At 44.9% G+C, this 23,822-nt stretch overlaps 5 protein-coding genes across 5 annotated transcripts; 2 read left to right on the top strand and 3 right to left on the bottom strand.

Moving 5' to 3' along the window:
* Window positions 1–249: 249 nt before the first annotated feature.
* Window positions 250–1,572, top strand: LOC127778277 (noroxomaritidine/norcraugsodine reductase-like). The gene is made up of 2 exons (XM_052304861.1): window positions 250–399; window positions 526–1,572. Exons 1-2 carry the CDS (start codon window positions 308–310, stop codon window positions 1,277–1,279), a joined length of 846 nt encoding a protein of 281 aa, XP_052160821.1. The 5' UTR covers window positions 250–307; the 3' UTR covers window positions 1,280–1,572.
* Window positions 1,573–2,891: 1,319 nt separating this feature from the next.
* Window positions 2,892–4,126, top strand: LOC127778267 (noroxomaritidine/norcraugsodine reductase-like). Its single transcript, XM_052304849.1, has 2 exons — window positions 2,892–3,169; window positions 3,258–4,126. Exons 1-2 carry the CDS (start codon window positions 2,892–2,894, stop codon window positions 4,009–4,011), a joined length of 1,032 nt encoding a protein of 343 aa, XP_052160809.1. The 3' UTR covers window positions 4,012–4,126.
* Window positions 4,127–4,403: 277 nt separating this feature from the next.
* LOC127759919 (uncharacterized) lies at window positions 4,404–10,276 on the bottom strand. The gene is made up of 15 exons (XM_052284135.1): window positions 9,817–10,276; window positions 9,565–9,709; window positions 9,012–9,481; window positions 7,424–7,634; window positions 7,202–7,339; window positions 6,853–6,934; window positions 6,564–6,756; window positions 6,359–6,476; window positions 6,065–6,181; window positions 5,871–5,962; window positions 5,714–5,780; window positions 5,541–5,622; window positions 5,368–5,459; window positions 4,939–5,082; window positions 4,404–4,837 (listed from the first exon to the last, which is right to left on the bottom strand). Exons 1-15 carry the CDS (start codon window positions 10,152–10,154, stop codon window positions 4,691–4,693), a joined length of 2,436 nt encoding a protein of 811 aa, XP_052140095.1. The 5' UTR covers window positions 10,155–10,276; the 3' UTR covers window positions 4,404–4,690.
* A 497-nt stretch (window positions 10,277–10,773) lies between these two features.
* LOC127781759 (uncharacterized) lies at window positions 10,774–17,741 on the bottom strand. The gene is made up of 11 exons (XM_052308783.1): window positions 17,287–17,741; window positions 17,072–17,168; window positions 16,183–16,255; window positions 15,310–15,411; window positions 14,966–15,215; window positions 13,294–13,412; window positions 13,155–13,220; window positions 12,691–12,888; window positions 12,036–12,154; window positions 11,760–11,865; window positions 10,774–11,659 (listed from the first exon to the last, which is right to left on the bottom strand). Exons 1-11 carry the CDS (start codon window positions 17,441–17,443, stop codon window positions 11,039–11,041), a joined length of 1,908 nt encoding a protein of 635 aa, XP_052164743.1. The 5' UTR covers window positions 17,444–17,741; the 3' UTR covers window positions 10,774–11,038.
* A 3,204-nt stretch (window positions 17,742–20,945) lies between these two features.
* On the bottom strand, window positions 20,946–22,229 carry LOC127781751 (protein LURP-one-related 11-like). The gene is made up of 2 exons (XM_052308770.1): window positions 21,886–22,229; window positions 20,946–21,621 (listed from the first exon to the last, which is right to left on the bottom strand). The coding sequence occupies exons 1-2, from the start codon at window positions 22,144–22,146 to the stop codon at window positions 21,238–21,240; spliced, it is 645 nt and encodes a 214-aa protein (XP_052164730.1). The 5' UTR covers window positions 22,147–22,229; the 3' UTR covers window positions 20,946–21,237.
* Window positions 22,230–23,822: the final 1,593 nt, after the last annotated feature.

A 23,822-nucleotide genomic window follows, 5' to 3' on the forward strand; every position in this document is an offset into this window, starting at 1 on the left:
AAGTTATTCTAGTTTTTTATATTTATATTGATATTAATGAATCTAAACATATATATCTATCTAGATTTATTAATATCAATATGATTATGAAAAAAGTTAAAATAATTTACATTGTGAAACGGAGGAAGTAACTAATTGGAGATTTAACATGACCTAAAACAACGACGAATTAATTCGTTGTTGTTTTAGGTGGTGTTAAATCTCTATTTAGTTAATTTTTCTTTTACGGAAGGAGTACACACATAGCGTGACACTCCTACAAGTATCCTCCATGCGATCAGTAGTGTAGCGACGAGGGGTGAGAGAGATGGCAGCGTCGACGCCGGCGGCGAGCAGAGAGCGGCGGTGGAGCCTCGCCGGCAAGACGGCGCTCGTCACCGGCGGCACCAAAGGCATCGGGTACCGTGTGCACTCGCCGCCGTCACCGTCTCCTTACACAGTAGTACTACGTGTGCACGCATGCATGGCGGATTGCTGACGTCATGCGTTACGTCGTGTTCGTGTGTTGCTTGGTTTAATTGGCAGGCGCGCGATCGTGGAGGAGCTCGCCGGGTTCGGGGTGAGGGTGCACACGTGTTCACGCCACGACGCCGACCTGCAGGACTGCCTCCGCCGGTGGAACGCCGCCGACGGTGGCGGCCTCGGCGGCGGCGCGGCGGCGCCCGTCACGGCGTCCGTCTGCGACGTGTCGGTGCGCGGCGACAGGGAGGCGCTGGTGGCGGCGGCGCGCGCCGCGCTCGGCGGGAGGCTGGACATACTCGTCAACAACGTCGGCCAGACGCTGTTCGGCGCGGCCGCGGCGTGCGCGGCGGAGGACTACGCGCGCATCATGGCGACCAACCTCGAGTCCTGCTTCCACCTCGCCCAGCTCGCGCACCCTCTCCTCCTCGGCGCCGGCGGCGCCACCGCGAGCGTGGTGAACATCTCCTCCGTCGCAGGGTTCATCGCCTACCCGGCGCTGTCCGTCTACTCGGCGACGAAGGGCGCCATGAACCAGCTCACGCGGAGCCTCGCCGCCGAGTGGGCGCGCGACGGCATCCGTGTCAACTGCGTCGCGCCGGGCGGCGTCCGGACCGACATCGCCGGCAGCAGCGGCGTGGCGCTGGAGCCGGGGGCGGCGCGGGCGATGGAGGAGAGGGAGGCGGCGCGGGTCGCCATGGGCCGCATCGGCGAGCCCGAGGAGGTGGCGTCGCTCGTCGCGTTCCTCTGCATGCCGGCGGCGTCGTACATCACCGGGCAGGTCATCTGCGTCGACGGTGGCCGCACCATCACCGCCTAGGCAGCTAGGCTAATGAATCCAGAATTCCTAAAACATATTTTGCTTTGCTCTCGTTACCGATCATATAAACCAGATATTTGCTCCGGTCCAGCAAAAAATATCTCGAAGTACCGGTACCTCACGGTACCAAATCATCTCTGATCATTAGATGTAGCTCGGTAGGATAGGTATCGTCAAATCCAACAATTAGAAAAGATTTAGTACCGTGAGGTACCGATACCTCAAGATATTTTTTATTTGATCGGAGCAAATCTCTATAAACCATTATCAATCTACCGCCCTTCATATAATTTAGTCCCTCAAAACTTCATTCTGAGGTCATATTTGTTGATTTGTAATGTTTCATTATGTCTAAACAAATCGGATATAATTTACTATCGGGCCAATATAATCTTTAGATACACCTAATGGACATGGGCAAGATAATGCCCCTTTTGATTTGTAGAAAGAACATAGAAAATTTGAAGGATTGCCGTTCTATTTTTTTAAAAAAGAAAATCCTACGAAGGTTTTTGAAACAAAAGATTAAATCTTTTTTTAATTTTTTTATGGAATGAACAGCCCTATAAAAATATTGGAGAAAAGTTAGTAAGAGCTCTAACCTCTTGAAAAATTTCTTTTGAGTCTATCTATCATTTGATTTTTTTATCTTTCATGTGGCCTAATTAAATTAAATGACCATTCCTATGTTTTATAATATACTATCAATTCCAGTAGAATTCACATGTTTTTTCTCCCCTTTTTTTTTTTCAATCCGATGTTTCAAAGAAGCCCTATTCAGCAAAGTCCAAGTCTATTAATGAAAAAAAAATAGGTATTATCATATTATGCAAACTAACTCTGATTGCAACCAAGAAAAGAAAAATGAAGGGCTAACCAACCTGGGATTGGGGTAGAGCCAGCTGACGAGGTGTAATCAGGATGGCAAACAATATTTTCTTATTGTTATCAACTTGTATTTTTATAGTCTACAGATCAACCTAATATGTCAATTGGGCTTTGGGCAAGACCAAGCCTACTAATGAACAACTTCCCAATAATCTCTTATTGCAACCGAGAAAATAAGGAAGGGGCTAACCAACCTATTGGTTGAATCAGCAATAAATTAGTGGAGTCAGGTGGCAATCAAAAATTTCTTACTGTAAACAACTTATTATAGGAGTTTTAAGGCCATATATATTATTTATATCCATCTAGTGTATCAGGTTGGCAAGATAAGTCGGTAAAGTTTAGACCAATAAATACCATTATACGAGCTTGGTATCCCCATGGTTTGAAATTTTGAATTGTATCCGTTGTATCTTTTGTTAGATAATGGATAGAAACCCGACATCTATTTCTATAGTTAGATATACACACGGCCAAAGGATACATGAGTGCATACACCCAACATCTCGAACCGAGACACAAAGAATAAACAAGCAAATTTGTTGTATCTTTTAGCAAAGTTTAAAAACATTAACACTATACAGAGGGGTAAAGATGGGGGTTCACCAGGAGAGGCTCCTCTCACTAACATAACTTCCCACTGACGTGGTCATTGATACGTGGACCGAAGGTGTCCACATGTCTTTTTTTGAAACGGTCAGGTCGTTGCCGATATTTTGTCCACATGTCAAGCACACGTTTCTTTGACTGTACATCAGAGAGTGTTTTGTCAAGAGGAAGACTGGAAGAGTGTAGGGGGAGGAGGAGAAAGGGATCGTCAGTGTCTTATTTGGAGAAAGAGGCGTGCCTTGGCTGGGCCTTGTGCGTCCAGGAGGAAGACCGAATATATTTTGGTGCATTAGAGCTCGAGCACAAGTCGCGCATGGCGGCGGCGAGCAGAGCACGGCGGTGGAGCCTCGCCGGCAAGACGGCGCTCGTCACCGGCGGCACCAAGGGCATCGGGTACGTACCTACGTTCTTGTATGAGATCATGTGTGCAACGCGATGTTGATTTCGCAAGTGTTTGTTTGGTTGATCTCGTCGTCATCAGGCGCGCGATCGTGGAGGAGCTCGCCGGGTTCGGGGTGAGGGTGCACACGTGTTCACGCCACGACGCCGACCTGCAGGACTGCCTCCGCCGGTGGAACGCCGCCGGCGACGGTGGCGGCGCGGCGGCGCTCGTCACGGGGTCCGTCTGCGACGTGTCCGTGCGCGGCGACAGGGAGGCGCTGGTGGCCGCGGCGCGCGCCGCGCTCGGCGGGCGGCTCGACATGCTCGTCAACAACGCCGGCCAGGTGGTCGTCGGCCCGGCCGCGGAGACCGCGCCGGAGGAGTACGCGCGCCTCATGGCCACCAACCTCGAGTCCTGCTTCCACCTCTCCCAGCTCGCGCACCCTCTCCTCCGCAACGCGGCGGCGGGCGGCGGCGCCGCCGCGAGCGTGGTGAACATCTCCTCCACCGCCGCGTTCTACGCCGCGCCGCACCTGGCGGTGTACTCGGCGACCAAGGGCGGCATGAACCAGCTCACCCGGTGCCTCGCCGCCGAGTGGGCGCGCGACGGCGTGCGCGTCAACGCCGTCGCGCCGGGGGCCACCCGCACCGACATCTGCGACACCAGCGGCGTGGCGCTGGGCGAGGAGACGAGGCGCAGGCTGGCGGACGCCGGCGCCATGGACCGCGTCCCCATCCGCCGCATCGGCGAGCCCGAGGAGGTCGCCGCCGCCGTCGTCTTCCTCTGCATGCCGGCCGCCTCCTACATCACCGGCCAGGTCATCTGCGTCGACGGCGGCCGCACACTTCTGTAGCTAGCTCGTCAGTAATCATCAAGAAAAATAATAAGAACAGCATATTGCCAAATAATTTTCCGAACGCAATTCGGATTCGGATTAGGACCGAACACAATACAGAATAATTTTCTCGATATTTTGACTTGTCGACGAGACGCGACGCGATCCGATCGGTTGGCAATGGCGGTAGACATGATGCAGTATCTCACTGCCACATACCGTCTCTACCACAAGCTGCAGCAAACTATATCCCGAACGAGAAGATTTGAATTTTGAGCAAAATTTCGCCGAATTTTAGCACTTTTTTTTTTTTGCTAAAATTCGAACGAATTCGGAAATTTTTTTACCAGAGGCACTTTGGAGTTAGGAGTCAGGATTGAGACTGCACAAGATCCCAATTGCACTTGTGGTTTCAAATTTTAATCACGGCTAAATGCACAATTCCAATCAACGAGAAATCTGAAGACTAGACTATTCAGATTGTAGCGAAAATAAACATTACCAAATTTTGGCAAGTTAGCAATGTTATCAAAATTTTGGTAGGATTTCTTATGTATTTATCAAAGTTTGGTAACAAACTAAATGTAACACTTTTTTTTGGTAATTTTACAAAAAAAAATGGTATGATTGAAAATGACATCAATCCGAACAGCCTCTGTGTAAACGCTGTAGTGTAGTGTAGTGTACCAGTGCAGTGCTAGAGCTTCCAGTAGAGGCGAGCACGGTGGAGGAGGCCGGCGACAAGGGCCCAGAACAAGATCTGCGCGAAGAGGACGTAGAGGAGGATGCCCACACGGGTGGAATGCCACACCTTCACGAACACATGCTTCCTCACCCAGTAAACCTGCAATATCATCATCAGCAGCAGCAGCAGCAGCAGGATGAGCTTTATCTGAAGAAATCCCAAAACCAACAAAGTTCAGTTGTGCTAGAGCTTAATTCTACCAGTGTGTTGTTGGTGCCCTCGTAGTACCACCCGTTCAAGAACCCTTCGAAGATGCCTGCCGCCGCCATCACGTACACCAGCATCGCGTTCATGCCGGTCCATTTCAGGGGTGCGAATGGGTAGTGCAGATTCAGGATGTCAACCTACAATATGTAGGTAAGTTTAGAGTGTAATTATTCAGCTGGTCAGTGAGCTGGAACTGAACATTGCACAAGACTGAAGCTCGATACACTGAAGTATCATGCCATTTGCTGAATCTTTGCCAGTGAGCTCGAGGGCAAGGACTTGATTGTGTGGTTTTAGTAGTTCTAGGAGCTTGAACAGTCGATCGATTAATTGTACATGTATGGTAGCATACGATTTGAATCTTTGGTTTTTCTTTCCGAAATTTTTTGCACACCACTTTAAGGATTCTTGAGGATTTTTACCAGGAAGTAGAACATGCAGAACACGATTCCAGCCGCACCGGCAGTAACACAGATATAACTGAAGGTGTACAGTTGCTTGTTCAAAGGAATTGCTGCAAGAAAAATGAGAGAATACCATGATGAAACAAGAGGAGGTAAGAGAAATCATAGTTACTATACTTTATATGCTATACCATGTGAAAAGTGCAGAGTAAGCCCAAGAATGAGGAGAGTTATGCCCATGATAGACCACTGCTTTAGTCTGTCCGTGTGGCTCTGTGGTTTCAGGAAAAATAAACTGTCATAATTGTGTTCTAGCCTACACCCTTTACAACATAAAAGGTCTGAAACATGAAACAGAAATAACCTTCATATGAACAAGCACATGCCCATAATGCACCCCGATGATCGTACTCAACACCGCGGACAGTGAGCTACAAAATCAACGAATGAACAATGTAAACTGGGAACTGAAACATCACAAATTCTTATGAGATTAGTTATGGTGGAAGTATGAATAATACCTTAGTAACCCTTCAGGTTCAAATGGTGCATAACACCACGCCGGGGAATCAGTTTTAAAAGGTCCCTCATGTGGGGAATCATCAGTACAGTCCTGCATGAACCAGTACAGAAGTTGATAAACATGTGAAGATAAACTTTCAGAATAGCACTAGTTTTTTTTTTTTTTTTTTTTTTTCAGAATCAAAACACACACCTTGTGCCTCCTCCATGCTGGCCTGTGGTACATATGATTGATACCAAGAACTTTACGGTCAATATAACCTACAGCATTGCAAGGAGGACTTAATTTTCCCCGTGTACCACATGTCACCTAAGACATTAGGAAACATCAAGTATGAGCTACAATTTTCACAAAAGAATGTAATGTTGGAGTGCGACAAATACATACTACCATTTCAGCTTTATGATTTATAGTAGCTTACTAGTGTATCAAGCTTACTTTTGTAGAACAATTAAACAAATATGCCAAAATTGAGTACTCTCATACCGTCAAGATTTTGCCGAAGTTTGGATTTTTAACATCTGACACTCTGAAATCCCAGTCAGGAACATAAATCCCATATACAAGGGACAGGTAGATCACAAGGATGCAACATGCAACAATCCTGGTAAGTACACAGAACCCTCAATTAGTTGTCTAGAACTGAAATCTTTCACAAATCATGGGTTACATGATCATAAAGCTCGCATACCACTGGGAGAAGTACATCCTGAAAATCGAGAAGCCCGAACTTGACTGGTCCTGAACCTTTGCATTCTTCGTTACGATCTCTAGAACTGCAACCACCAAGTATGCAAGAGCAATCCTTTGGAGAATACCACACCATCTCACGTGCTTCATGTCAACTCCATAAGACAAATCATCAGGGGCATGGGAGTAACCGCCTGAATTTCATAAACAACTACCAATGTGTTAAGACTTCGTCTATGTGGATAGGATGAGGAATTCATGGTTCTGAAAGGCATATTACGCAGAATGACCTTGCAACAGAATTCCCCAAAAGAGCAGCTTCAGTGTCCTGAGCACTACTCTCCTCACAGCTCGACCGCGGTCTGGAATCCTCTGCATGTTTGCTTCAGGTAAAAGGTTGAGGCCAAGAAACATCAAAACTCAGCTACTAGTAATTTTAAAAAAGAAAATCATAAAAGTTCAGAAGAGAAGCATCGGATATGATTATTTTCTTCTATTTATGTTCTTCAATGTTAGTTCAAATTTGACAATCGGTAATGCAACATAGTTTCAGTTTGTATAAATAATAAAATAAGTCCCAAACTGAAATGAGATGCACAGTTGCAGACTACTCAAATGGAAGACAAGAGAGCGGAGGACCTTGAGGGAGAGGGGAATAGCCATGCCAACGATGAAGAGGAAGAAGGGCATGACGAAGTCGGCGAGGTTGCATCCGTTCCACGGCGCGTGGCCTATCACCGGCCACTCGCCGCCGGCGCCGTCCACCAGTATCATCAGCTGCACCCCCAGACGAGCACAACCACATCAAAACAACAAGATGATGAGCAGCAACCGACCAAAAATGTTAGTAGTATTACTTACAGCGACGGTGAGGCCACGGAAGACGTCGAGCGACGCGACCCGCCTGCTGGTCCGGCGAGGCGGAGGCGCCTTCTCGTCGACGTCGACGCCGTCGTCGTCACCTTCTTTCCCCGAGCGGTCGCCGCGGCGGCGGTCGGGATCCTCCTCCGCCACCGCGCCGTGCCGCCGCGCGACGCCCTGGCCACCGCCGTCCATCCCCAGCCAACAATCTCACACAGAAGCAGCAGCGGCCGCAGGCAAAAAGCTGCTCGTGTCGTGCCGCGCGTGGATAAGAAGAAGAGGAGATCGGGGAGAGATATTCCGACGGATTGCTGGAACTGGAAGCGATCAGCAATCAATCAATCAATAGCTCTAATACAATGACGTGTAATTCTTTTACGCGTTCACGAAAAACAATCAATAATAGCTCGTCGCCCTCGTCGGCTAGCTGGCTGGCTACTTGCTCCTCGCTTCGCTTGTCTCTCTCCTCTCCAACGAAGCCCGCGCCGAGGCTAACATGATTGAATCGCTGGAGGGTGACAGGTGGGGCACACCTGGCGGTGTCACGAGCGTGGCGAACATAATGCTCGCCTTTTTTTTTTAAATTTTTGGCGGTTGTGTGGATCACGCCGAGTGTTATAGTGTCGTCGTTTTCCGGAGATTCACGTTTTGTAGCCATTCCGCTGAACTCAGCACAGTCAAATTGTTGGAGTACTGTACTAACAGTATTTTTTTTTGGGAATTGCTAAAAATCTTGCGACCAGTTTTTCTGAAAGAAATCTGTCGTTTTTTTCAGATTTGTTCCAATTTTCATTGTAGATGTGATTGAAGAAATAGCCCGTAACCTTCAAACTCAGTTACATACTACTTACAGAGTGTAATTATAGTGAAACTTGAATGTAACTAGTATGTAGCTAAACTAACATATTTTTGGCTTAAAATATGTCAACAGTGCCATACATAGTCACATACTGTTTTTTTTCCATGTTATACTCACATTGTGACCTACCCCGTCCTTCAAATACTTCTTTTTTTTTCCTTCATTTGTCTAGAAAGAGTCTGTAATCTTTTAAGGCAATCAATATATTATGTAATGAATTTTGAAAATGTGGGAGACAAGTACATAAGAATTTGAAAACGTAAAGAACATTTTAGTTTTTTTTTCTCTGGTATTCACCTAATTACTCTCACGAATTACATACAATGTAATTATAGGAGTATAATATTAAATATTTTAAGAAATAAAACTTAACACATAGGAGTATTAGCTTAAACACAAGCGGTTCAAGCTAAAAATAAAACTGTCAAGAAAATGTATCCGATGATAAATCCGAAACGATACAACTTGAGTTATTCCAAAGTCTAAACACAAACAATTCCTAAATGAAAAATACTACTAGTATTCAAACAACCATGCGAGATAGCATGCTTTAATAATAAACAAAGACATAAAAAAACAAATCGCCCCCCTCACGGTAAGCAACTCAAACGAAGCTAAACTAAACTAAACCAAAGCAGTTGAATGCCTCGGCGTGCGTGCCGAACCATCCATCAAATCAAATCGAAAGCTACAACCATCAGCGAGATGATCTTGGCGACGGATGGCTACTGCGACTGCGACTGCGAGACGATCTTGGCGACGGATTGCGCCGAGATGGGCGGCAAGCTGAGCGCGCAGAGGCTCTCCCACGACGCGGCCGCGGCGGCGGCGGCGCCCTCCTCCTCCTCCCTCGCCGCCGCGGCGGCCTCCTTGGAGAAGGCGGCGTGCATCGAGTTCACCATCCCGCGCGCCGCCTCCCTCGCCTCCGGCAGCCGGTCGCTCAGCAGCTCCGCCGCCACCTGCAGCATCGCCGACATCCCGAACTCCTTCATCGTCGCGACGTCCATCCTCGACGCGCACTGCGACATGGCGACGGCGGCCTTGGCCCTCACCCTGAGGTTGGCGTGGTGGACGTACGCCTTGAGCTTCCTGAGGAGCGGGAGGGGAGGCATCGACGCCGCCATCGCCCGCATCGCCTTCTCCGCCTCCTCCGCCACGAACCGCTTGTCCTGCGACGCCTTCAGCAGCAGCTGAAGCAGCTGCGGTGATTTTTGCAACCGCAAATTGTTGTCAGCTCAGTGAACTGAAGATTGTAGATTGTTTAGCCATTGTAAGAACGTACCAGCTTGTCGAAGGCGTCGTCGGAGGCGGAGGAGAGGAGGTTGCCGAAGGAGTCGAACACGTCGGTGCACGCCATGATGGAGGTCTTGCACACCGCGCTGCGCGGGCTCTTCATCGTCTTCACGATCGCCAGCATCACCTTGCCACTGCTCGATTAGCCACAAAACCAAATCAAATCAAATTGAAAATCCCACCAACACTTCTCCTGCTCAAAATCAAGAGCAGTGAATTGTGGATGAACTGGAGCGCGTACAGGATGGGGTTGAGGAGGGAGGGGTGGTGGATCGCGAGGCGGCGCGCGTCGTTGAGCGCGTCGCACGCCCGGATCCAGTCCTTGGAGTCAAGCTCCGCCACCAACCCCGCCGCCTTGGCCTTGGGGTGGGGCACCGGCTGGAGATCCTCGGAGCGGACGTACTCCACCGCCTGCTCCGTTGTGGCCTTGGGCGCCGAGTTCTCGTCGTTCTTCTTCCTCTTCCCCTCGGGTGAGGCCGCCGGGACGACGGCGGCGGCGGCGGCGGACAGCTTGGGCAACTTCTTGGGCCGCTCCGCCGACGCCATCGGCAGCGTGTTGTCGAGCGCGCGGAGTGCCATGGATGATGGATTTGCTTGCTGCTTCCTGATCGATCTGAGAAGGGTGAAGAAATTGGAGATAGAAAATTTGGGGTAGTAGTTGATGCGTTTGGTGAGTTGGGCGGTTTGGAATTTTAAACGAGGAGATTGGGAGTGTAACGGCTATAAAATGTTCGAAATCGCAAGTGAACGTTGGGAGAGGAGGCCGTGATGCTGCGTGGCTTTGTACCGTTGCCATAAAGTATCCAGAGATTTTTATTTTTTCACTCTTCTTTTAATTACAATGGCATAAAGAGAAGAAGCCGTATATTAGGTAAAAATTTCAATGTAGACAAATAAATTTGCCAGAGGAAGCACGAAATGCACGTTTGGTCTGAAGTGAACATCAGATTTTTCTCAGGGATTGGAACATTTTTCACGTGAAATTCTTTCTTATGAAATCCCAGAGATCATCTTAGACTTGCGGCCCTATCGTTTCGCTTATTCGTAGAATAAGCAAACAACATATTTGCAAACAGAAAATAATTTATGAATAAAACTTTTATATACGTGTTCTTAACAATCTAAAAGCAAAGGGTGAAAAATAAACTTTGATAAAAAACCCCCAAAAATCAACTCCAAAAATTTTGACTGATAAGAATAAGCGAAAAGATGAGGCTCTTGATTTAGAATGTAACCATGTTTACATGATAATATAAACCATGCGTATTATATGATTCTTGAGAAGCGAAATGCATATGCCATTCAAGTTGCCCCTAGGAGAAAGAAGGTGTGTCCACTTCGTTTGTTCCAAAACTGTATGCAGCAAAGAAACAAGAAGCTGTCCTAATTCGTGTCGGCGTGTCATCTTCAGTAAACTTATGTACAAAGGAGGGCGCGGCCACATTCATGAGTAAGGCCGCTCACTATAGTACAGTATTGTTGGCCTGAGATCCCCAAAACATGTTCATTGCGCCCTGCCGTTGCAATTCCCGGTAGCCTTCCTCCTCCATGAACCTGCCATTCTTGAGCAGGCCACGGGCAGCAAACCCCATGAGCTCAGAAGGGTCCGTGTGCTGTCTGAAGAAGAGCGGAACACCGAAATCGGAGCAGATCTCGGCACTTGGAGCTGCAGGAACGCATTGTTCCGTGTGTAGCTCATGCTTGGCTTGCTCAGGTTCCAGGTGTAGTTCAGGCTTGGCATGTTCAGATTCCAGGTGTAGTACAGGCTTGGCTTTCTTCAACGGCTCTTGCACGTCTGAAGGTTCTGGTGACAGCATTGAACTCTCCATGCCAAATGCTTCCCAATCAACCTGCTGCCACAGTCGGGTACCATAGTTGACAGTATCACGGGCATGATGATGTTGGAGTTCAGATTTCTGCTCTGCTGCTAATCTATCGACTTCGGCTTTCAGTTCCTGCAGTCTCTGCCCAATCCTTTCTGTTGCTTTGTCATACAAAATGCCTCTAGAGATGTGTTGGGTTTCATCGCTGTTGTCAATGATAAGGTCGTTGAAGTTGATTGGATCACCAACAACCACAATCACCTAAAAGAAACAAAATAAATGGCTTCAACGTTAGTACCTTGCTATTCACACAAGCATAGCAATAAAACTTGCATCAGTTAATATGTACAAAAGTACACACCCTTTTGCCTGCTCTTGGAATACGTTTTCCGACAGGCATTATATCCTGCATTCCTGTATGGACAAAGGGTATTACAACTGGAAGGCTGTCAGCGTCCATTACCAATCTGGCAAGACAAAAGGGAGACTTAGGCTGGGTGCTTGAGAATCAACAAAAATAAAAATTATATAAACCGAAGACTTTGCAAAATGGTATATTTATATGTAAAATGCAGGTTTTATTGCAGAAACAGAAGACAGCTAATAACAGGTTGTTCAGTACAAATGATCTTCTAACCTTCCAACACCTCTCTTGGCAGGAGCGACGGTTTTCCCTCCATCCTTTGAACGACTTCCTTCTGGGAAAATATGAACCCATCCACCATTGTTCAACTTTGAAAGTGCCATGTCCATTCCCTGAACAAATAAAATAATGGTAGTGATTAGTGAAGAGCAAGCCTGATAATGCACTAAAGGGGCATATAGGCATGCAATACATTATACATCTGGGTTCAAAGGGGAAAATCATTTTTTATATATGAAGCATACTCCTCCTGAAAAGTACACCCCAAAACACTAGATAGCTTGGAATACTGATCCAAAAAATGGTTTAGTATGCCCATGTGGCTTCAATGCAGTGCCAGCAATATTACTCACAAGTATAGCACTATAGCTACTGAAAAGAATGTAGTCTTCAAATTGCTCGTCATTTATAGGAAAGTTGAGTAGTTTAAAGCAAATTTCATAGAGTAGCTTCCAACTGTCCACTTTAGAGCGACACCCTTTACAGGACAGCTTAACAGCCAATTTTTTAAACACCATTTTTGGTCACTAATCATCAATAAATGTATTCATCAACACAAACAAGCATGACACTCTGCTGCAGAAATATTTAAAGAAACAATTTTACACCATTAAGCAGCAATCAAACATAATAATCTCAATGAAGATACCTTTTGGTAGATGCCATCGCCACGAGAAACAGGTAGCACTTTAACAGACCTGAAGAATGTAGACAAAATTGGATTTGTAAAGCAACGATCACTCGCACATAATGTCCATCTCAGCTTTTGAGCTTCCAACATGACTGATGGTGGGAGAATTGACGCAATTACAAAGGGATCATCCATAGCTGCCACATGATTGCTGACCTGAAATACATACACGAGATAGAAACAGAAAAGTGGTCAGGACAATGTATACACGAGAGCTGGAACATGTGTTATACTAAGAAGATATCAACTAGAGTTTTTAGGTGAATGATTTGAAATCACTTGATACCACAATCCATTGAGAAAAGTAGGCAACTGATAATCTTCTAAAAGAAGATAATACAGTCATTCCACTTAGCAAGCTCATAATAGTATGCCATATTGTCATGAAACAGAGTATGCGTTGCGACTATAATATCACATACCGTTAGGAGAGGCTTGCCTTTAGGTCTCTCCTGTAATGCCTGCTGAAGTTTCTCTGCACCATAAATCTGCAAGAATTCCTTGTTTAGACAAGTGAAACAGTATAGATTCAAGTATGAGAAGTGCTCTCCAGCACAATACCTGAACAGAGTTGAGGCCATGCATAAAAATATGACAAGCATTGCCAATAAGAGGAACAGCCAATGCTTGAAGCGACCGAAAAATAACAGAATCTTCAATTCCATCAACCTCCTTGCCCACTATAGACAGAAACAAAATAATTCAGAAAAAAAAGAAGGAAAAATCTACTCAAATATTTTTTTTAGACCAAAGTATATTCATATGATCCATCATCAGCAAAATAAACCACGAGTCATAAGGCTAAAATCAGGTTATTCCGCAGGTTCTTCCGCCAGAGGGGTATTAATCATAATCAACCAACATCAAAGAGGACAAGATACTATGAAGTTACAAACATCAGATCACAAGAAATGAGTGTTTACTGATTAGCTATGGACGATTGAAGTATCGAACCATTATATAGCATTAGGCGCATACCATTCGAGCCATTAATACACATCATTAGGGCACATCAAGAGGCGAATCAGATCGATCAAAATAAGAAAAGAGGATTGCACCTTTCTTTCTGTAGAACCTCAAAGCACTCGATGATGGCTTCGCCGCGGCCGCCGCCTGGGACGTCCCCGGAGACGAGGAGATCTGATCCGTGCTCTTCTCCCTCTGCCACAGGCTCCGCACGCGTTCCGTCCACTGCCGGACCGCCTCGGAGGCGACGCGCCCGTCCCCGCGCCGCCACAGCCACCGCCGGTCCACGGGCGCCACGCCGACGCGGAACCTGCTGCGGATCTGCGCCCCGACCACCCTGGCCCGGTCCCCCCACGGCACCCCGCCGCCGCCCGCCATTGGGGCCATTTGGGGATTAGGGTTTCGCGCTGAAGCGTATCTGCTTCTAGGGTTTTAGCCTTTCGATTCGGGCTTCTAGAAGGATCGAGGAGGAGAAATTGCTTCGAGCTTTGACCTAAAATCAAATCGAAGCGCAAGTAATCTCTGGTCTTGGGGGAGAAGAAAAGCGATCGCGACGGGGTGGGGCCATGTGGGGCCCAGGTGCAGTGGAAGAGGGCCTCCGGAAAAATATCAGGATTTGAGGGTGGGGCCCCTCCGAATTGCAGGGGTTCGGGCCCACTGGCAGTGAGATGGTGGTTGGGGTGGATAAGGACTTCACTTGCTTGCATATGATATGCGTCAATTGCTTAGTAGGATGATGGTGGCTTCTCGCCTAGAAACATCCAAATGCCCTATCAAACAATCAAATTTTGCATCGAAAGCTTCTAAATTTTGCGATGAAATGCTTCAAAATTTGGGGAGGAAAATTGCAGTAGAAGGCTGGAATGAGAATTGAACAACACAGTTAATAATATTTTTTTCTATAATGGATGCATGTCCAAGAGGCTTACACATATGGATACCTTTCCTGTTTACTAACAGTAGATCAGTGAAAAAAAAAATCTAAGTTACAAAAATGTAGCCCATCCATGCTATACTAAGGAGCCAAAATTTGGATCAAGATACATTTATGGGTAATTTAAAGCTCAGTTCCGGAGTGATATTGTCCAAATCAGATCAGAATCTGAAGTGATCCTAACTGTTTCCTCTTCCACGATGTTAGATGTGCTTATCAGTCCACCGTAGCTCATGCTAGTATTATCTGAAGACAAAGTGCAGAATGACTATCAGTTCAGATGCTGTTGCCATACATGATACAACAAAGAACTGTAAAGTTTGATGCTTATACCTAAATTCCACCGGAGCCCTGTGGTGGTAGTGCTAGCCGATGGTGAACCCATTGGAATCAATCCACAATGAGGACCCTCGATTGATCGCTCGATATGGATCTCGTGGCTGTGCGTCTTTGGGAGCAGAAAGATTGAGCAGTCATCAGACAGGAGGACAATCCTGATGTTTGAGAAGCGATATAACACGTTGATGTTCCCCATCTCATGATCGAACCTTCCTCCAAGTGCACCAAGAACAAGAATATACAGCTGCAGATAAAGAATACAGTAAAATTTGTAAGGCTAATGTTGTGTGGTCGGTGGTTCTGAAATTCTTGTTATGATTAACAATTGAGCTCAGTACATTAGACTCTTCAGAGCCAGGTGGATTTCTGGTGATAAATGATACACATTTATGCAGGTCAGTGGTGTCCTGATCATGTGATTCATCAACTATTTCGGCACCCTGCAACAGAAGAACAGCGTGTTATTAGATGGCAAAGAACAATGTCAAGCTCATCAGAATTAGGAGGTTACATATTAATTCTTGAAGCAGATTGCATCAGCTGTGTATAGCAAACAAAGAAAAAAAAACTTGAACTAAATACGGATCTCCCATTATTGAACTTACTATCGTTCCTCTCGAAAGTGGTTATAACATATACAGCAGTCAACAGGTCAAAACAAAATGCACATATTTTAGTTAAGCAGATGAGCTTCTTGTGGACAATCAACAACATATCCAGAAAGACAAATAGAGACGTACATATAGCAGTACTCTGAGCATGCAATTTCAAAAAAAAAAAAGATAATACAGTATCAGGCCATGCAATACACATTTTGTTTTCTTAGATACAGATTACCTAAACAGCAATGCTAAAATATAAATAAAGCATGCTGTTTATACCTTCCTGATTTTTAAGGACATTGATATGTTTAAAACCTAGTCACTGTAAATCATTTCAGTATGCTGATTTCACAAAGGAAATTGAAAATAATTCTTCACATATTACTATAATTAGTAAAGTCATCTAAATTAGAAGACTTAAACTGTGAGCCTGTGACATCCAAAATTCCAAATATATATTACATACAAAAATACTGCATCCAGCAACATCAATTTATTTCTGCACATTACAGTGAAAATTGCCTGGACAGTTGCTGCATACAGTATTGCTGGTTTAACATCCAGCCTTAGCAGCTAGTTTCAACTTGAAGTGATTTTTAAAATAGTTACCAGATTGGAATAATATTCCTTCACTTCTGGCCTTATTGAGTCCATATCCCCTTTGATCACATCTGGCTTGTACCTGCAGGAAGATGAGCACAAATTAATAAATATATGAACACCCAACAAAGAAGCTGTCTTTAAACCCAACCAACAATTTAAAGAAAACAGTCTCTTGCCAACTACCAGGTATGGCAAATCAACTAGCCATGCTCCTCTGTTGGATGCATAAATGTCTCCCAAACCTTTGGCAACCAAAGATAGGAAAAAAAAAGTTCATAGTGAAGAAGACACAAGTTGAAGCTGCTTTAGACCTGTAGTTCATCCCAGATTTTGAGTAATTTTGTGTGGCTTCAGATAGCCTTTGGCGCAATATCACGTACATTCAGGTCTGTGATGGCAACTTCGGCTAATTTAAGAATGTTATTCTAAGCTCTCCGAAAACAAAACTAGCAATCATGCAGATAAGAACAAAACTTTTAACAGAGTTCATCAAATGAAAGAGCACTTCGTTAGCTAAAGCACTAAACCATAACCCAACAGGAAATTAACATCTATAAGGTGTTGCATACTAAATTACTCAACTTGAACATATCAGGGGAACTTCAGCATTTGCTTAAACATATAATAACGGAAACATGTAAAGCATGGGAGATAAACATATCGAGAAATAACACTTAACTAGTGGTATCTGGTTCAGCTAGACAGTACTCGCTTCCATGACAACGTTTACAGTTTCACTCCTCTGCATAATGAAATACTAACGAAAACAAGATTCACTCGCCTCCCACGCATTCCATCATGACCGCCAAGCCTGACTCAAAACGCGCGAGGAGAGGACACATGCAAACAAAGAACAGTAGGGGGGGGATAAATAAAGCTGGAAACTATCGGTCACCTCATGCGGACCTGGTCCGGGTCCTCGGCGGGCAGCAGCTCCGGCATTCCATCGAACACCCGGTTGGCACCCCCGTCGGCGCACACCCGCAGCCGCGCTGCTCTCGCCACCCACCACGACACACCACAAACCACGTCATCATCAGTCAGGCAGCCCACACCAAACCTAAAAAAGCGAACGAAGGGCATCATCGAGGCAAAGAAGAAGAAGGATACCGCGGTCCCAGAGGAGGGGGGCGAAGCGGGGCAGGCGCTGGTTGAGGACGACGACGGCGTAGGCCGCGGAAGCATCATCCGCGGGCGGCGGGTGCGGCGAGGAGGTGGCGGGGAGGCGGAGGAAGGAGGAGGAGTGGGTCATCGTCGGCAGCGGCATGGCGGCCCGCCGCCGCGGAGGACGGAGAGGCGATTCGATTGGATTTGATTGGATTCGATTCGGGGGAGGGGTGGTGGTGTTCGGGAACGGGAAGCCGCGGTCGCTTTTTGGGCGCGCGTCGAAGCCTCCAAGAGGCGCGGCGCCGGGGCGGTGTATTTGCTGCGGTGGTGGTTGGGGAAGGATCGAGGGTGTAGTGTAGGCGAGGCTGCGTCGGTAACGACGGTAAGCGCCGGCGCTGGTAGTGCGGCGGACTGCGGTGCACGGCGAGGCAAGATGTAGAACAGTCAAAGCGATAAATAGCCTACTCTCTTCATGCTAAAACGTACTCCCTCCGTCCTTATAGCCTCCGTCCTCTAATATAAGGATTTTAACATTTTACTTGCACTGTTTAATCACTCATTTTATTTAAAAAATTTGTGCAAATATAAAAAATAAAAGTTATACTTAAAATACTTTGATAATAAATTAAGTCACAAATAAAATAAATAATAATTCCAAAAAAAAATTATAAGACGAATAATCAAACAGTGTAAGCAAAATGTCAAAATCTCTTATATTAGGAGACGGGCGGAGTACTCTACCAAGGCCCTATTTAGTTCGCAAAAAGTAAAGTTTTGGATGTCATATCTGATGTTTGACCGGATGTTGGAAGGGTTTTCAAACACGAATGAAAAAACTAATTTCATAACTCGCCTGAAAACTGCGAGACGAATTTATTAAGCCTAATTAATCCGTCATTAGCACATCTAGGTTACTGTAACACTTATAGCTAATCATGAACTAACTAGGCTCAAAAGATTCCTCTCGTGATTTCCATACAGATTGTGCAATTATTTTTTTTAATTTATATTTAATGCTTCATACATATGTCCAAATATTCGATGTGACGTTTTTAGATAAATTTTTTTTTGACTAAATAAGGCCTTATTATCTCTCCGTTCCGAAACGGTGAAATGTAGGATGTTGTCTAACATTTGGTATCACATTGTATCATTCGTTTTATCTATTAAAAGAATAATTTAAATATGTAAAATGATAAGTTATGATTGGAATATGACGCCGCAGCTGCTACAGCAACAATAGTATAATACAAGCATAGCCAATTGGTTGGATCGTAGGGACGGTGATTTACTTCACGGGTGAGCTAGGTCTCTCGTTCAAATCTAGGATGGCCCAGCGCCGTAGCAAATATTCTCCGAACAGATCCATTATAGATTTTTTTATGATAAAACACGTCACAACAAAATTAAAAAAATTAATAAGATGAACGATGATGAAATGTTACGCGGTGTCATATAAACTTGAGTGTTTTGACTCATACAAGCTTAATGGCGAGGAATTTAGGATTATGCCTAAAAAAAGATAAGCTCCACCAAAATATCAATGCATAAATGGGCTTCCTCAAAAGATAAGCATTTTTGAGTCTCGACACGGTCTACAAGATATTACTTTGACCAATAATATCTACAAAAGTAAAATATTTCAAATAAAAAAAGTTGCATATTATGATAGTTCGTTTAATGATAAATATAGTAACATCAAATTTATATGATTAATCTTTTTAGACTTTTTGCTATTAATAGTCAAAATTTTAAAAGTTTGACTTTACACTATTCTAAAAATGCTTATATCTTGGGACAGAGGGAGTAACATATAATGCAATACCATTTTAGGATGGAAACTGTCCTCATCATCCTCAACTCTATCATCTTCCCTAATGGTTGGAGAGGATCTGAGGAGTGCGCGAGCCAAATCGAGATGGACGACCAAGCTGGTTAGTTGGAGCTGCTGACCCTTCCAATTAAACCCTATACCACATGTTATAAGGGCGGTCCTCCCCGTACTAACCGGCAATAAGTTATCGAGGCTAGGGTTTTCATGGGAGTGGCGGTAACTAACTTAGGGATCAACAGCGGCTCGATACATCTTGCTAACTGCAACACATGATGGATGGCACCGGTGTGGTGAGCATGCAAGCATAGGAAACTAGTGGTGGAGGCCTAGCGACGACGCCTAGCTCGCTCAAGGCTCTTGTGCTCCTCCTTCCTCTTCCTGTCCCGTGCAACTTCAGCAGGGCTAAGGTGGAGGCTTACCCGTGGTGCACGGTTGCCGCCGCTTCTCCAACAATACAAATGGTACTAGAGGGAGGAAGAATAAAAGCCTATGAGTATTTCTTCCAGGGAGTTCACCTAATCCTGGAGGCTGTATGTTGTAAAAACTTTGTTTTTTCTCCCCCCTAAATTGAAATCGACAGAGCTCCTGTCCTTTTCCCTCGAAAAAAAAGAGCCCACGAGCAAGTTCATCCGGAATGATATTTTGATACAGACACCGCGATTGAAAGTGGTAATTTAACTAAACATATTTGTGCGATAGCATTTCGATGATTTCGCTGGCTCCACCACTTATACCAGTACTGTGGCATATATCACCCGGCTTCGAGTGATCACCGGAATGGAACCCAACCTCGGTAAGCTAGTGTACATAGACCACCCGACACACACACGTCCATCGCCGGCAAAGTTAGCTGGCGAGACCTGACCAACCTGTACATAGGAATGCAACACGACAACGCTACATGATGCAAGCAATTCGCTAGCTAGCCTAGTATTCCCTTCCCTCCTTGCCGCCTCTGCTGCTGCTGCTCGCGCGTAGCTTTCATGGCGTAATCAGCAGCAGCAGCATCAAAACTCTTTTGATTTCTCAGCTCACATGCGTGCCGCTCGTTTCTGCAGTAAGCAGCAGCCAGGCAACCTTAATTATAAAACTTAAACCGATGCGTTTAATAATACAACGAAATGGACGGACGTTGTTTAATTAAGGGTTGGTTTGGTTTGTGGTCTAAATAGATATTATCAAATTTGTCAATGCCAAATTTTGGTAAAATAAAGTTGTGTTTGGATTGAAACCAAAATAGCCTAAGCTCACTATTGAAATGGCCTATTTTCTTAGGCATATCAAAATTTGGCTTCAAACCAAATAGACGTTAAACACTATTGAAATATCAAATATTGGTAAGTCTAATTTAGACATCAAACCAAATCAGTCCTAAGTGTTTTAGCGAGATGGCGATTTGTTTATATATGCAGTGTATTTGTGGTTGTGTGCCGTAATGAACCTCTCGTCCTGTTAAACTATGCCTTCTGTAGGCTGTATCATATGTTTTGTGGTATAGTAATCACACTGAATATGATAGACTGTCTTGTGTAGTTGAGTCACTGTCCTGCTGTACTCTCTCAGTACCGAATTGTTATCATAAAGGACATAAACAGAGTCCAAATTGGGTCTTAAGAGCATTGTACTAAAATATTTGTGGATATGTTATCCATGTAGGCCGAGTCCAGGGTGCATGAACTTGGATGATGAGAAGCACCTAGTTCTTAACCTGTAAACTCTGAAAGTGATACCCTTTTCCCTATTAGTATGTCAAAGCATGGCCACATAATAATTGTATGACAGCAATAGCAATGAGAAAACATTAGAGAAGAGAAATTACATCATCACCAAAAAAAAAAAACAACTCTGTACTTATATATTCCAATCTTAATCATAGTTCAGACAAACCCCTAGAAGGGGAAAAAAACATCCACCACAAGAGGGACTACCGTCCACAGCTTGGTGAAAAACCTTGTCTAAACTGTTCCCTACAAACAAACTCAATCCCAATTTCAAACTGGTGTCTTCATCTACCATCTAAACCAGCAATAAAATATATTTTTTTAAAAGAAGTTTTTAAAATAAAAGAAAGAAAAAAAAGGAAAAAAAACAAGAACAAATTCGTTCTTGTGGTTGTAGAGTCACATAGCACGGCTGATGAGGCCACACACGACGACCAATCCCAAGACGAGGAGGTGATCCGCACCCGGGCCCACTGTCAGCGTCAGCACGTCCTCACCGAGCACCACCCCCGACGCCGTCTGCTTCCTCGCCACCTCCGCCACCACCTCGCCGTCGCCGCCGCCGCCGCCGCCGCGGCTGATCCTGTACTCCGATTTGCTCGGGCACCCGTCGATCCTGTACGCCATCCCGACGCCGCCATGCAGCGTCACGGTGGCCATGGCTCCTCCTGGACCTCGGCCCCTCTGCACTCTGAACCACGGCGTCGTCGCCGTCGCCGTCGTCGTCTCCTTCTCGCCGCCGTGGTGCCGGCTCGCCTCCCATCTCTTCATCATCCCGAAGCTCTGCACGCACAACAATGGCGATCGATTGGCTAAGCGAATCAGGCTAAAAACATATCACTAGCAAGTTTACGATAATCTGGGAGATAATTTGGAAAAGTTGGGTTTCCTAGCTCGTAACTTTTAGTTTATTTTTTGGATTCTACAATTGCGGCTTCTCATTATCTGAACTAAAAGCAAAGCTATATTGTTTAGGGAACTTCTGATTCTAAAAGAAGCAGTAGCAGCTAGAATCTCTCCTGAACAGCCTCATATATCGATTGGTACCTTGGTTTGGATTCCGATGAGGGTGGTGCCGGCGGTGTCCATGAAGAAGACGTCGCGGCTGCCCCTGCAGCCGTAGTTGTCGACGCGGAAGGCGACGCGGCCGTCGGAGCCGTACACCGTGCAGCCATGGCCGTTGAACACCAGCGACTTCATCCACACCGTGTACACCGCCTGCTTCCCCTGCACACCGCCGCCGCCGCCGTCGCCATGGTGCCACTCCGCCGACGGCGAGGCTGCCGGAAGGGGCTGGATCTTGGCCATTGCCGGGATCGATCGAGAAGATGATTGCTCGGCTGCTTCTGCGGCAGCAATGAGATGGTTAGGGAGGATGGATGGTGTCAGTGGCTGTGGCTTCGCGTATTTAAAGGTGGTTGTGTTCTAATTTTTTTTAAAATCTGTTTTTTGGAGGATTAAATTAAATTTGGGTACGCACTCGTATGTGTCACGCGATATGATAGAATAAAGTGTTAATGCTAAATTTGTTTATGCTCGATCTAGCTTTGGACTAGTCACTCACTATTCTCCGTAGACTGTACTATTAATTGAGCGATTAGCATCACATTTTTGCCTAGTGCACTCTTGCTCAGACTAATTTCATGTTTGTGGTTTCTTTAGAGCAAAGGATTTTTAAAATATATTAGAATTTTTTACTTAATCTCTATAAAAAAATCCTGTAATATTCTATTGGGGCCCTTGTGGGTACTAGTTTCAAAAAGATAGCTTAAAGGTAATATTAGTTAATATAAACCTAAATCATGTGTAATTTTCCGCATCGTGCACACCAACTAACAAAGATAACAGATAATTCTAGAAAAATTTGTGTCTGTTCCAATAATATTATACTCATGTGTAAAGTTTTAATCTCAAGTTCATTATATTTTAGTTTTAAAAAATAAAAAATATGATAGTTTTAAGAGTACAAATATGGCAGAATTCTATCTTTTTCCCTATATATGATAAGTTTGAACATGAGACTTTTTTTTACACATAGTTGTAATATAAAAAGGTACATATGAACTTTTTTTCAATATCTTTTTTGAATATTTATTAGTTAATTTCAATAATATGTAGTGCACGCGAAGACCTATATGCATATGATATGTTCCCCTATTTAACTGAACAAATCATGGGGTACAAATTAGAAGCACACGGTTGTGCTTACAGAGGTAAATACTACTCCTGGCTACTAGTATGTGCAAGATTTGGAAAAGGTAGTTAACAGGTTACAGCTCAGTGTGTGGACGTGTGCTTTGACAGGCGTGTTCACATGCGCTCCGAAAGCTAGGGAGAAAAGGTTTGAAGTGTAAATGAATCCATAAAAATGAAAGCAAGTTCTTCTGTTGAATTTTCCACACAAATATACAAGTACGTAGTGCTCCTTCAACCAAGGACGATCTGCTCTCATAATTTAGCAGCAGAAGTTGCTGAGAAGATGATAATTAACACTGTTGCATAGTACAGAGAGCTTGAACTTCCATCTCATCGAAATGTGTAGCATTTTTTTAGAACAAAGGTCATCACTCGAAATGTGTAACATGTGCGATCGAACTGATCACATCGATCGTAACTGCAGATTGTTCTATTAATTTGGTGACAATATATAAACCAGGATAAGTACCCAGACCTAAGTAAAGCTTAATTTTCTCTCATCTTTCATGGACTCATCTGGGAGGCCGATTTAATTTCTATTGTTGTTCCAACTTTCTCTGATGTCATCAACAGTCTCAGTGTCTCACCTTCTCATCCTACTTTGCTTACGAAGATCACTTATCCACACATGACAGAGTACCATAAAATTAATCACTAAAGTTTTCCTAATCTTGCCTACAATGCATGCACTTGTTTAATTTGTCAGGTTTTTATTTTGTTAGGTTTCAAGAGCTTCCTGCTTTTTGGGAAATGTCTAATCCTGGTGATGGCATAAAATGGACATACAT

Source organism: Oryza glaberrima, chromosome 1, assembly GCF_000147395.1.
Source record: "Oryza glaberrima chromosome 1, OglaRS2, whole genome shotgun sequence".
Taxonomy (NCBI): domain Eukaryota; kingdom Viridiplantae; phylum Streptophyta; class Magnoliopsida; order Poales; family Poaceae; genus Oryza; species Oryza glaberrima.

What these genes read in the sequence shown, in the direction of transcription:
- LOC127781751 (XM_052308770.1), bottom strand. Translation starts at nt 22,146, where the DNA reads ATGGCCAAGATCCAGCCCCTTCCGGCAGCCTCGCCGTCGGCGGAGTGG. An exon ending in TCATCGGAATCCAAACCAAG is followed by an intron (nt 21,622 to 21,885) that starts GTACCAATCGAT and finishes TTGTGCGTGCAG; the next exon opens with AGCTTCGGGATGATGAAGAG.
- LOC127778277 (XM_052304861.1), top strand. Translation starts at nt 308, where the DNA reads ATGGCAGCGTCGACGCCGGCGGCGAGCAGAGAGCGGCGGTGGAGCCTC. An exon ending in GGCGGCACCAAAGGCATCGG is followed by an intron (nt 400 to 525) that starts GTACCGTGTGCA and finishes TTTAATTGGCAG; the next exon opens with GCGCGCGATCGTGGAGGAGC.
- LOC127759919 (XM_052284135.1), bottom strand. Translation starts at nt 10,154, where the DNA reads ATGGCACTCCGCGCGCTCGACAACACGCTGCCGATGGCGTCGGCGGAG. An exon ending in CAGCATGGAGGAGGCACAAG is followed by an intron (nt 5,963 to 6,064) that starts GTGTGTGTTTTG and finishes TGGTTCATGCAG; the next exon opens with GACTGTACTGATGATTCCCC. An exon ending in TACTCTGCACTTTTCACATG is followed by an intron (nt 5,460 to 5,540) that starts GTATAGCATATA and finishes TTTTTCTTGCAG; the next exon opens with CAATTCCTTTGAACAAGCAA.
- LOC127781759 (XM_052308783.1), bottom strand. Translation starts at nt 17,443, where the DNA reads ATGCCGCTGCCGACGATGACCCACTCCTCCTCCTTCCTCCGCCTCCCC. An exon ending in CCCCCTCCTCTGGGACCGCG is followed by an intron (nt 17,169 to 17,286) that starts GTATCCTTCTTC and finishes TGGCGAGAGCAG; the next exon opens with CGCGGCTGCGGGTGTGCGCC. An exon ending in AGGAATATTATTCCAATCTG is followed by an intron (nt 15,412 to 16,182) that starts GTAACTATTTTA and finishes CTTCTGTTGCAG; the next exon opens with GGTGCCGAAATAGTTGATGA.
- LOC127778267 (XM_052304849.1), top strand. Translation starts at nt 2,892, where the DNA reads ATGTCAAGCACACGTTTCTTTGACTGTACATCAGAGAGTGTTTTGTCA. An exon ending in GGCGGCACCAAGGGCATCGG is followed by an intron (nt 3,170 to 3,257) that starts GTACGTACCTAC and finishes CGTCGTCATCAG; the next exon opens with GCGCGCGATCGTGGAGGAGC.